Source organism: Zootermopsis nevadensis, unplaced genomic scaffold (genome assembly GCF_977971745.1).
Source record: "Zootermopsis nevadensis isolate Lab colony 2312 unplaced genomic scaffold, Znev_1.0 Znev_ptg000017l, whole genome shotgun sequence".
Lineage (NCBI taxonomy): Eukaryota > Metazoa > Arthropoda > Insecta > Blattodea > Termopsidae > Zootermopsis > Zootermopsis nevadensis.
In genome coordinates this window covers 8,205,217-8,218,566 of record NW_028259149.1, presented here as the reverse complement: position 1 = coordinate 8,218,566, position 13,350 = coordinate 8,205,217, and the positions used below count along the sequence as shown (strand labels likewise).

Here is a 13,350-nt window from a genome sequence, read left to right as displayed (position 1 = left end):
TCTGAAAACAAACGGACAGTATGACCAACTGAGTAACAGGCTGTGAACCGCTGTGAGCTGTATGTTGAAATGTAAAGTGTTTTTGAAAAATAGTGGTTGTGTTAATGTCACACCATCAGTCATAATTCTGCACGAGTTTGTAGCTATTTCACACATATTAACTTTGGGAACACTGTAATTTATCAAAAAGTAATATGTCGAAGTCCAAAAAAGCGGCATTATTCATTTGTTTGGGTAACATTTGCCGATCTCCAATAGCAGAAGCAGTGTTTTTGCACACTATTGAAGAAATGGGAAAATTGAATGAGTGGGAAGTGGACAGTGCAGCTCTTGGATCGTGGCACGTTGGCGGAAGACCTGACAGACGTGCTAGCAAAATATTGCAAAATAATGGTATTGATTATTCCCACAGAGTACGTCAGATTACGAAAGACGACTTTAACAAATTTGACTTCATATTTGGAATGGATGAAAGCAATATGCGAAGTCTGAATAAAGAAAAACCGCCTGGCTCGAAGGCCCAGTTAATTTTACTAGGGTCGTTTGATCCTCAAGGAGAGCGTATAATTCGAGATCCCTATTATGATGACAATGATGCTGGATTCGAGAAGTGCTATCAGCAGTGTATTCGCAGTTGTAGGGCATTCTTAGAGGGTCAACCATGAACCATCTTACCAAACTGGTCAGCAGTGAAGGCTATGGTTAATATATTCGTCACTATAAAGTGGAAAAACTGCAACAGTACCTTGTGTATTTTAAGCTGAATTTTAGGGTTATTAGTAATCAATAGACATTACACAATTCTAAGCCTATCAACTATTCTGTTACTGAATGTCGATTTTAAGGTATTTATTTCGAAAATAATTTTGATTGACACAACACAGTTAGTCACCATATTGTAAACATAAACCAAACATGTCTCTTTAAGTGTATATATTTCATGCAAAAATTAAAGTTTAGGTCAAAGGATAGTAAATTCAGAACAGTTTTTTGAATGTAACTGGAAGTGTAGCCTGTGTATATGGTGATGAGGGACCACACAACGTGGAAGTGTAACAGCAATATTAAATTAACAGGAAATGTGGAAAATAAGTAGGGTCTGAGGTTCTCACAGTGGTATGAAGATAAAGGTCTTGTGGGTTGTAGTACCATGTAGTCTGGTAGAAGTTTATCAGTGTTTTAGAGGTAATAACCCTGATGATTGAGGCAGCAAGTACCTCTGAAACTGATAAACTTCCTCCAGACAACATAGTGCTACAAGCCAGAAGACAACCATATTTAGATATGCAATAGTTGGATAGTGTGTAGTTTTTTCTATGAAATTAATTTTATCTGTGAGAATATGGAGGCAAAAGGCTTCCTGCTCCTAGCGATTAACAAAATGTAACCTAGTTGCAGGTAGCTTAAGAAGAGTTTGGTATTGGAAGCTGTTTCCCCCTCTTATCCACAATCCTAATAAGTTAACCTAAGTTTCCAAGTCATACACTTCTTGTTAAAAGGTAAAGCAAAGAAAACTACAAAACCATGAAGACAGCTTCAGTAAACTTAAGCTAATTGTATTTATGTTGGCTTATATTTCTAAGGTGTCAGGGGATATAGAGACTTAAAAAAAATATGTTAAGTATTTGTAGCCCTTGTAATTTCATATTGTTTTAGGTTGCCCAGCTGTATCTGCAGTAAATTCTGCCTTAAACATAATTTCCAGGGAGCCACTTCAGTTTTCAGCTTTAGATAGTGTTCTGCTTGTTATTCAAAATTAGAGCCAAAGGAATCTGGTGTACTGCCTTTTTGAACAGGTTTCACTGTTTCATACAAGTATGTGCGTACACTGATAGCATTCATGTATCAAATTCCATTATATAACTTTTCAGCAACACAAAGTTAAACCAATGTGTGGCTCCATGAGATTTGAGGTTTCCCAGTGAAGATGTTAGAATTGGTCTTCAGTGTTGTAACACCATGTGGATTTGTAGGTAGATTCTGCTATTTTGAAGGAACATACTGCCCCCCATCTTCATCTCTGAAGATGGAGACAGTATCTTTCTCCAAAATGCTAGTATCTGTCCACAGGTTCACATAATGTTGCAACCCAGAAGACAAACACTGATAATGAGTGATTATTTTGAGTATGACATTAATACAAGTGCAGTTAAAATTTGATTCAGAATTTTTATTGAGATGTATCATTAAACCATCTTACCTGTTTGAAGTTGGGAAATCTTGAGGTACCCTTTACCTACATGTACACATTTCTACCAGCCTTGCAGCATGTACATTTTCAGGACAGATGCACAACCAATAGCAAAACTTATGATTCAGGGTCAAATTTGAATTGCCTACTTGGTTTTCAAATGAATTTGTTGTTGTTGTAAAAAAGGTAATGGTGAAACTTGTCTGTGTATCTACCATGAGCTGCAGTAAAACTTCACTCAAGAATTTGGCAGAGGGAGGTTAGTTGTCAGGATCATGATATTTTGCACTGTATACCATTTCTGGGCTGAGATTTTCTGCTGTAAGATGTGAAAACTACTGCATATTATCTGTACAATGATGAAGCTTATTACTTGTGTTTATTGTTTAGTTATGCCTGTTAAGCAGACGAAATAAAATATAATTTAAAGTGTGTTTATAACTTCATGAAAACAAAGAGCCATAGAATTCCCTATCCCAAATTTACACTCACGTTTTATAATCAAAGGTCTAGACAGCTTTCAGTTTCAAGGAACACTGGCAGGAGGTAAGGGTGTTGGAAAGACAGAGGGGGATACCCAGTGCATTCACAACACCTAAGGTCTATTTCTGGTAATTGTGGCAGAACTGTTACACTGGGAAAACATATCTTAATTAGTCTTGGATAAACAGCCCACGACATCTAGAGTAGTAGGGTATAAGCTGATTGGGCAACAGAGCCCTCCTGGAATCAATTACAGCCACAGCCAGTCTTCACTGATTTAACACAGATGTAGAAGGGTCTTCAATAATGTTTTTAGTTCCTGGCTTGAACATACTAACAAAATTCTGGGCTGATATGAAGGTTTTTCTTTTTGCTTAAAAATTTGTGCAAATAGAAACATGAAGATTTTAACATTTTTGTTAAAGTGTGGCTGTGAATGTTAGTAAAGAAGTTTAATTTTGTTAATTTTCTAAACTATACAGTATATGAAATCTGAGATATATTATGAGGTAAACCATTCAACTCATTGTGAAAGGCATACTCCTACCATCATCCAGATTCAATTCCACACCTGCATCACACGTGGAAAGTGAGTACACCATGTATGCACATACTCTGCAGTAACATATTCAATTTAGTGGCCAATGGCTCTACTTGTAACAGCAATTTGCAACTTCGGTTAAAAAATGTAACACTAATGTCAACTCATTTGAACTCCAAATTGATATTGAGGAGTAGCAAGGTTATAGTCGTCAGATCACATTCCAGTAGACTAAATGCAAATTCATGAGATTCATTGGCAAAAAAGTACTGGCAGCCTACCTGGCAAATAGTGACAGCACTCAACACTGACTGAAAGGATATCATGATTCTTAATATGTTCATTTGCATACCTCAAACAGTGTATCACTGAAATACTAATTGTTAGTACCTCAGGTTTGCCATCCTCATGGTGGTCTTCTGGCTTATGACACTGTGTAGTCATTGGTAATGACCTACAGAATATATGCCATCACAACCTGAAAGACCACAATCAACAACTGTTTCCTTAGGGTCAAACAGGCGTGCTTTTATAGACCATTTAAATATTTGAAGAAAGGGACTTTTAGAGACCATTTTATATGAATACTTCTGGCTTAAATCTCTTTTGAAACTTAACATGTTTATTGACAAAACAGTAAGACAGAACTGCTAGTCTTAGAATTTCACCCAGGGAATACACAAATGTAAGGCAGACTCAATTTTAATAATAATAATAATAATAATGGTTTCATAAACTCTGTAGTATCTTACATACAAATCAGCCAGTGTTTGAAGCTGAGCACTCATTCTCATCTTTTGTTGAGTTTAAGAATGCACGGAGCATTACCTCCATGCCAGGTCTTAATGCCTAATTAAACATAAAAATTTTCCTTCACAATAATTACTTCATACACCATAATGATTTATTGCAAAACTAGCTTCATAGAAGGGCATTTCCCTTGCAAATATTAATTAAGAGAAATTTAAATTGTTGTTTACAACTTCAAAATTATACTGTATATACTAATACAGTGTAAAATGAAAATACATTATTATTTTTGTGCTAAACTTGTAATCAAGAAATTTACATTATACATAAAAAACACCAGTTTCCATTTCACCTGCGACACAAAGAATATCAGGACATGATGTTAAGATACTTGCATATATTTAAACATTTAATATACAATAAAAGAGCAATAACATGGACAGTGCTAATTTTGCTGTGATAAAAGTATTACAACTTCAGCTCTACAACACTGATACCAAGTGCACATTTCTAGCTTAGAAGCAGAATAACAGTATTCACCATACAAAATAATTATATTGCATCTTATTTTACATAACATCTCCCTGTACCAATAACACATTTCCACACATATACTACATTATATTCAGCATATCATGAATATATTATAGTCTGATGAGAATGTAATTTAGCAGGTTTCATAAATAAAGCATGAAGAAATAAAACACACAACACTGGTTTAATAATTTTAACTTCCATGCTCGATAATTAGAAGCAAAATTACAAATCTTTCTCCAAGATCAACTGTGAAACATGGAATCATTACTAATAACATTCCATTTTATACCCATACTTTCAAAACTTGCATTTTTTCCTTTATATAACAAATGTGGATTATTATAATATGTTCTAAGTAATACAGTATGTCCACAAAGTCCCTTCCGGGTTTTGAAAAATTGTGGCGTGCAAACAAATTGAGCTAGCCACATGCAGTTTGCGGCAGATTACAGTGAAACTCTGGAAGTTTTTTACTGACCTCAGTAGACCTCGATGTGGGCTCCCTTGGTAGCATGGAGAACGTCCAGACGATATTTGAGCTCTTTCCATGTTCTGTGGAGCATGTCACTGTAATCTGCCGCAAACCACATGTGGCTAGCTCAATTTGTTTGCGTGCCACAATTTTTCAAAACCTTGACGGGACTTTGTGGACACACTGTATATTTATATTTGTAATTCCTCCTCTCATCTTTAGGTGTTAGCATGACATTTCAAGACACTTTATTATCACCAGAAAAAAATTATGTTTCAGAGTAATAAACATCTTCAACGAATTAATGTAGCAAGATATTTTAAAACTTGCATATATTCAATAAGTATCAATATATGAAATGCTTCAGTACATCACAAATGTGTTTAAATGTACCCTAACATTAATTTGGTTTCATTTAATTTATTAATTTTTATAGCTGATGACACATAGTTTTAGCAATGAGATCTTAACTCTCTATAAAGAATCAAATAAAACTTAGCAGTGAAAGAACTTAAAATAAAATGTTTTTGATTTATTTACCATGCTGAAAGTAAACTCAAAGAACCATTCAAGCTATCTAAGAGGAAATGATAACAGGGGAAGGCTAGGTAAGTGAATTTACTGGCCTTTCTTGGTTGTTGCTGCCTGGTATGTTGGTGGGGACTCCTAAAAGGGAAAGAACAATATTACATTATTATTTTTATAGTAAAATGCTAAAGAAAAATAAAAATTATATATATTAAATAATATATGTTTCCATTGTTGATGAAACTGAATTTATTACTTAATTATATGAATAACTATAAGACATAACTAATTTAAATATTTATACTCTTAAGTGACTTTCCAAAGCCAAAGTTACTTATCCTGTACTAGTTAAAAACATACACAACTACTAAATATTAAATTACAAAATCTAACTGGTTTTGTATGCTGTACATACATAATATGCTGGTGGTGGAACATATGCACACTGTGGTTGATTTGGATCATAGTATGCACTTTGAGCTGCTTCAGCTGCTTTTGCATCTGAAATATGTATATCTATGTTACTGGTTGCACATAACTAATGTCTTTGTATTGACTACAATATGCCTACTCAATTACTTTAAAACCCCAACTCTGTTCAACAAAGGTGCACATGGCCAAATAAACAGGGTATGAGACAAGAGTAATAGGTCTGGAAACATGATTTAATCAGTAAAATACAAATGTGAACATACAAGAACCTGGACTGGAAGTTCAGAGATTTTAAATAATCCTGGACCTGGTAAATAAGCTTATATTAACTAAGAACACTACTAACTGAATTGTGAAATGGAATTTCATTAAGAAAAATGGGTTAGGGACAATACAACTGAACAGGCACTGGTGTAGGTCTTTACCTGAGGTAAATTATCCAGCGTGTGAAGCTAACCATTCACCTCCAATTGTGTGCGCTTGATAAACCAAAGAGACCACTTCACTTAACTTTTAACATCTATTTCCATGCCTTTATCAATATTATTTCAGTATTTCAGATGCTAAGTAGATCTTCCACAATGACATGACAATGTTCAGTAATCAACTATTGCCTGTAGATATAAAGTGTGAATCTGCATATTTAAATACTTCCTTATAACAGAAATTCTACTGCTATAACAAACAGTAGTCAACTTCCCCTGCCTCTGGAGTAAAAATCAGTTTACAGAAAGGATAAAATAAGGTAAAAAATATTGTTTTCTGGTTACTAACATTTTGCACATTACAGTATTATGAAAATTCCTAATGATAACAGATCATGAAGTTGTATATAAGCTTGGACTACAGCATCTACTAAAATTAAAATAGTGAGCACCTTAACTGAAGAACAGCCAATTAAATTAACCATCTGGCCTGATGAGAAAACTGACAAAAGAAAGTTCTTGTTGTAAGAAAAACAACTTGTCCCAATCCAGTCAATCAGTTCATGTTATAGAATCCAATGTTACAGATTTGGTGGACTTACCAGCTGAAGATGGTGCTCCTGCTGGTGACTGGGTAAAACCTACAGCTCCAGGTGGTGGTGGTGCAGATGCAGTTACATATCCATTATAGGCATTGATACCAGGGTATGGAGGTGGCATATCTGTCATATATACTGAATTTGCTGTAACAACCAAGAATAAATAAGAGATTCAAAGTGAGTGTCATAAGATTCTTTCAGTAACTGTTGTTATTTAATATCCATACTATGCAACTGCATTACTTATTAAATAAAGTGTCTCAAATTCAAATCGAATAATATAATGTGACAAGAAAAATAACCTCTGCTAGTATATAAAATGCAGCTTATGACAGGCCTCACACTTCACATTGCAGGAGCCTTTATAAAATATCACATGCATGGCATTGGCATTCTTAAAAATATAAAGACATTTCACAAAAATTCTGTAGATTTAATAATTTTTCATTGTAACAAACTTCAGTTACATCACTCAAACAACTATGTAGTTATTAAATCAAAAAGCAAATGTATATTTTTTCATGGCTGCCATGTCCAATTTAGATATTTTGAAAATATGTATTTTTCAATAAAGAATTTTGGGAAGTACAGTAAACAGGGCCACATTTTATGTAGCACAACTAATAAAATCAGAGTGTGCATTCAAATAAAGATTTTCATTGCAGCCTAGAATACCAGTGACAGTGCTTACACTGTGGTATGCACGTTTGTGCTAATGGAGATGTTGGTCCTCCTTGGGTGCTTCAAGGACTACAACACCCAGATGAATTAATACAATATAAATCACATCCTCATACTCTGCATATATTTCTCATCTGCCTTCAAAATCTTATTGCTATCCATTTCTGTCCAATGCATGTTCTTTGAGATCAAAGACCCATCTGCCCCGTCCTCAGGTTAATTAAATTAATATAAATCCTTATAGCTGAGGCACCCCCTGCAAGTCTTATGAGCATACTTCTACAGGGAAAGGAAACAGCCCACAAGATTAAATCAAACAATATTTTCCTCATAAAATTAAGAAATATCAAAGTTAAAATAAACAACATGTTCATTTGTGAATTTTAGTTTCAAAATTTACATTTTAAATTATACTAAAATTGAATCTTGGATAAAGCCATCTTTCTTAAATTTGTTGATTTTACAGTACCTTAAGAGCCACACTTACCAGGTGGTGCATCAGGGAATGCATGCGTGGGGGGAACCCATCCATAGTACCCAGCTGGAGACGGAGCATATGCTGGAGGAGGGGCTGCATACCATGGTCCCATAGGAGGTGCATATGGTGGTGGAGCATCACTTGGTGACCCTCCTCTTGATGCTAGGAAAAATAAATTTAATTAGAAATTACAAGAGCTTCTTTCAGTTTTATTTATTTCTTTCTTTCTTTATGGTTTATTTAACAGCACTGCCAGTATCTCAGACTATAACACGTTGAATGATAGGATGATTAATAAATAATTAATTGAAAACGATGTGGAAGGAAGTGGTCACAGCTTAATTTTAGGTTTTCTCCTGATATATGTCTAGAACTAAGGATAACCACAAAAACAGTCAGTCAGTACAACCAGTCTCCACAGTGAGACCTGAGCCTAGGGTCTCCTGAATATGACACAGCGGTGTCACCAATTGGAGATGAAGTTTAGTGTTTCTTTCAGTACTGTTTCCTACACTGTATGGATTCTTATTATTGCTTGTTTGTACGTATATACAGATCACACATGTACATCAAGAAACATGTCTGAATATATGTTAAAACCTTCTCTTGAAAGAGAAACAACAAGGTATGAGAAGTACTAATGAGATAGCTTCCCTTCAACTGTCTACATCTAAATATAGAAACTAGCAAAAATGTATAAGTGACTGTATCACAATTTCATCTAGTGCATACCTCCAATCCTCAAAACATTCTAAACATAACCTCAAATGTTATGAAATTTTAATTTCTGGCATTGTCAATTTTCATGTACATATATACAATTATAAAACTCAAAATCAGCCACACATCTTCATTATGCTTTTTTTCCGAATGACCCTTCCATATAGACGTATTTACGTCAAAAGTTTACAGGCATTTACCATTTCTCCCATCTATGTTAAATGTCCCACCTTAACTTAACATCCTCACTTTAATTACTGTAATAACTTGCAAGCAAAAGACTGCAGCAGATTTCACAGTCCTAAAAATATTATGTGAATTGACAATATAAACAAGAAAACTTAAAAAAAAAAGAATCTCAACTGAATACACAAGTTAAAATAATTTTACTTAAGAGACTGAAATTATGAATTACATTCGGATACTGGAAATATTTTCTAGAATAAATTATGCAAAAAGCCAGTTAAGTTTTAATTATCAATATACAGATATTAAAGGATGCATATATCTGAAAGAAAATTCTGGTTATATATATGATAAATTATTTTATATAACATTTTTCTAAAATAATACAACACATGTTATTACCATACGCCAATGAAACTTAGCATATTTAATCTTAAGGTCTACAGAGTCACACACACCATAACAAAGAGCACTTTCAACTGAATCTTTAGAGGGACTCTACTTGTTATGCATAAGACTATGTGATTATTTTGGGTCATGTTATTTTTACTCATACATTACAAAGCCTTTAACAAATTGTGGCCATCACATGATTTGGACACAAACAGTGTCAATCATGAACACAATATATTCCACCTCACAACTACTTTAAGTTGACCTGTAAATAAGACACTTACAAATAATCACATACTAACAGACTAATAAAAATATCACTTAAAAGTTTGAAGGTACAGCTGAAAATGCAACACATTTTTTTTCAAATATAATGAGTCTCATGTATTTTATAATCCTGTGCACTTAACAAAAATACTTACTTTCCATAAGATTCAAGCAAAAACAACTACCAACTGTAACACAGCACTTTGTGGCATGTTATGGGCAAGATGAGTTCTGCAGACTGGATGGTACTTTCTCCCTGCCTAATTCAATAGTCAAAGCCTATGGCAGTCAACACCTTACTTCAGCAAACATCAAAGAGAGAAAGTGAAAGTTACTCCTTTTCTTCTTCTTGATCTCAATGACCTGGCATCATTTTTTCTAGTCAGGTTTTCATACACAATGTACAATACCATTACACCTTACTCAAACATAATCATCACACCATACAGACAAAACTTTGTAATACATAAGTGTGTTAATAAAATGAAGTAAAGGCCAAGGGAAGTCGCATAACTGTATTTCTCCTTCTTAATCTTTATGATGAAAGTAGGCCTCTTTAGTCAGTAATTTGATGAAATAAGAATATGAAGAACACTTACTAGAGGTTCTGTCTCATAATATATTCCTAACATGAACCTAAAAGTTGCACAGTGTAGCAATATGGAGGAGGGGGCACTGTGAGAAAAGGATATAACATTTTAGTTATCAATTCTGAAGATGAGAAATAATACTGAAATCAATCTTAGATGATATGAGTGTGTGGGCTGGAGTCACCTGATTCAGAACAGGGGCCTAATAGACTATATAGCATCACCACCCAGATGACCACAATACACATTAGCACATAGTTTTGTACATATATCGGCACTTGGTGGTTATTCTAAGTGGCAATGAAGAAGACAATAACAAACAATAACAATAAAATCTGTTGAAGACTTATTTCATATTATCATTTCATGTTATCACATACCCACCCTATCTTGAAAAAACAAAACTGCAATCTTTTCCACAGTGCCCAGTTGGTATATTTATCCCATACTGTGAGTCAGAGAGTCACTAAGATTTTACTGAAAGTCAATGACGCATAAGTAGATGATTCATTCAAAGGTGGAAAAAGGTTAAGAGGCCAGATGTTAGTGAGAGGTGAAAAAAATCCAAATTACTTTATATGGGGTGGTCTTTCAGATCCCACAATATTAATTTAGGTATTTACATTTAGGTGTTTTATGAATTTTCTGAAATGTTTGTACCTATATCTCTGTATAATTTCTCAACTCAGGTATTTTCCTGACCTCTCTTTCAATTATTTTCAACAATGTTCAATAATTTGTTTTTTATCAAAATATTCTTTGCTGGATTTCTGCAATTCCAGTATTGCAATACTGATGGTATAAATCACAAGGTAATATGGATTTGAAATAAACAAAATGCATCAAAACTTTCAGTTCAATAAACACTCAGAAAGTGGTGTATAAAGTGACAGTTAAAACAAATATCGAGTAGCTAAACATAAATTAACCTTCAATAAACTGGCATAACAAATAACATTAATTAAATATAATTTAAAGGTTCTACTTACCCATGTGAGCTGCCTTCAGCATTGCTTGGCCAAAGTCAATTGCGCCTCCATTTTTGAACATGATCTTAAACTTTGCTTCCCCAATCCAGTTTCCATTTGGTTGGGCTCGGACCTTGCCTTTTATATAGTTTACTCCAAACACTGGCTGCTGTAACTCAACCTAAAATTACAGATTTTACTATACATTTAGGTACATTAGGTTCATGGTGAGATTTCAGGTTCTCATGGCATTCTCTTCTGAGATGTTGCATCTTGTAGTTTGGTAGAAGTTTACCAGAAATGTTTCAGAAATGTCCGTGAACTTATGACAGACTAAATGGTGTATCATCACAGCCAACGTCAATAAGATCCAATTTTACTTCAGTGTATTAGTGAGAAAACTACCTCCCTTTGCTTTGTGTATTCCTGTTATTGCAACAACTAATAAAATTCAACTTATAAAAGTAACATTGTCCTTGATGCTTAATTAAGCACCATGCCATGTAAATGGCTAGTCTTCATAAAACTTTTTATGAAGATGACCTCATAAGAGTTTACCTTTAAACTACATTTTTAAATCTGTATTTTCTATGTTACCAGCACAGAGGTCATGTTTTAATGAGATAGCAACATCAGTGTTTTCCAGTGCTAGGACCTAAAAATTGAACATGATAATAATCTTGAAAAATATGTAACTTCTGTTTATGTTATTTGTACTTAAAATAGAATACATAATTATACACAACACATGATTAGTTTTTGATTTCATGACTGGAAACTACAACGCAGCATTTACTACTCGACTCTCATAAACTCATTTCATAGTATTAATGTTCAAACATTATGAAGACATTTTTATAAAGTTAGTATCATTATAAAATAATTTGTATTAGGAGACAATTTATAATGTGTATTAGAAGCAGATCATTACAATGTAGTATCCCCAGAAACATAAAATAAGTAAACAAACAACTATTAACAATATAAAAAGACACTAGTGTTAATAGTTGTTTGTTTATTTATTTTATATTCTAATACACTAAAAGGTATGCAAAGTTTTAAGATCACCAGAAACAGAAATTTTTTTAACAATGCACAGTATGTCCCTTTCTTTCTGTAGTCTTATACACAAATTACTGAAGCAAGATTACAATTCCAAAACAGAAGTCTTTCAACACAATGCCAGGACAATGTCAGAACTTACATCTCTAAGAGTAACAAATGGGAAACTGAAAGACTGCATTTTGTCACGTGATTCCTTGGCATTGAAAATCATGCGATGAGTGGTTAAGTAGAGTCGTCCATGTTTCGAGCCCTTGAATTCTGGTTGATCTTGTCCATGAAATTCTATCGTTATATGATCACAAAAGAGCAGGATGCTGAAATAAAAGTATTAATAATAATTACAATCCTAATGCATTAAATGATAATTTGTGTTAATAGTGTGTGTTTATATGAAATCTTACATCTGCTTTCAACATGTCATAATACAAACAACGTATTTAATACAATTCAAAAGTAAAATTGCTGGAATGGTAGCATTACATGCCCACAACTGTCCTCTTACAACTTATAGCTGTTTTCTTGTAAAATTGACAATTGTACGGTTTCACATTGTATGTTGGTTAACCTCACGAATGTAAACTACTTTCGATGTGGTGCAATAGCAATGCACGAATGAAGAAGTTTAAATACAAAATTGGCCACAACTTAAATATGACGTACGAAAACAACTTTTATACTGCATACGTTTACTGCAGTTCATACAATTACGGCGAAGTTGTATTATAGGATATATGTAATGACAGCTCTGGAAAATTCGAAGCACATCAAAGCTTCTTACAAATAAAAACATTAACACAAGATTTATCACTAACCATTCTCCTGCGTGTATTAAAACTCCTCCATTTGCATGTGCTGTATTTAACGACATTTTTTAATATTTAATGCCCAAAGTATTAAATAGAACTACAATCACCAACTCCAACCACGCAACTATGAGCTTCTATTGTCGTGCTTCGGCTTCGATTTACTTTCATATGTTTCGTGTCACATGATGATGACGTATAGAGTGACGTAATGAGCACACGTCCAGTCTGCGCAAGGAAT

General features: G+C 33.8%; 2 protein-coding genes and 1 long non-coding RNA gene across 4 annotated transcripts; 2 read left to right on the top strand and 1 right to left on the bottom strand.

Moving 5' to 3' along the window:
* The first annotated feature begins 22 nt into the window (after window positions 1-22).
* On the top strand, window positions 23-2,623 carry LOC110834067 (low molecular weight phosphotyrosine protein phosphatase 1). Its single transcript, XM_087350343.1, has one exon. It carries the CDS (start codon window positions 195-197, stop codon window positions 663-665), a length of 471 nt encoding a protein of 156 aa, XP_087206469.1. The 5' UTR covers window positions 23-194; the 3' UTR covers window positions 666-2,623.
* Window positions 2,624-4,342: 1,719 nt separating this feature from the next.
* Wbp2 (WW domain binding protein 2) lies at window positions 4,343-13,307 on the bottom strand. Of its 2 annotated transcripts, none has more exons than XM_022072826.2 (7): window positions 13,220-13,307; window positions 12,446-12,620; window positions 11,263-11,422; window positions 8,127-8,279; window positions 6,962-7,102; window positions 5,918-6,003; window positions 4,343-5,640 (listed from the first exon to the last, which is right to left on the bottom strand). In XM_022072826.2, exons 2-7 carry the CDS (start codon window positions 12,515-12,517, stop codon window positions 5,593-5,595), a joined length of 660 nt encoding a protein of 219 aa, XP_021928518.1. In that variant the 5' UTR covers window positions 12,518-12,620; window positions 13,220-13,307; the 3' UTR covers window positions 4,343-5,592. The 2 variants fall into 2 exon arrangements, with proteins under 2 accessions (XP_021928518.1, XP_021928517.1); XM_022072825.2 differs by having other exon boundaries at window positions 13,119-13,285.
* On the top strand, window positions 6,996-8,962 carry LOC147873650 (uncharacterized). The gene is made up of 2 exons (XR_015535487.1): window positions 6,996-7,135; window positions 8,106-8,962. It is a non-coding gene; the product is annotated as an uncharacterized LOC147873650 (long non-coding RNA).
* Window positions 13,308-13,350: the final 43 nt, after the last annotated feature.

Coding starts and splice junctions, on each gene's coding strand:
- LOC110834067 (XM_087350343.1), top strand. CDS start 195: ATGTCGAAGTCCAAAAAAGCGGCATTATTCATTTGTTTGGGTAACATT.
- Wbp2 (XM_022072825.2), bottom strand. CDS start 13,174: ATGTCGTTAAATACAGCACATGCAAATGGAGGAGTTTTAATACACGCA. Junction 11,423..12,445: donor CATTTGTTACTCTTAGAGAT/GTAAGTTCTGAC, acceptor CTGTAATTTTAG/GTTGAGTTACAGCAGCCAGT. Junction 8,280..11,262: donor GCTGAAGGCAGCTCACATGG/GTAAGTAGAACC, acceptor TATTTTTCCTAG/CATCAAGAGGAGGGTCACCA.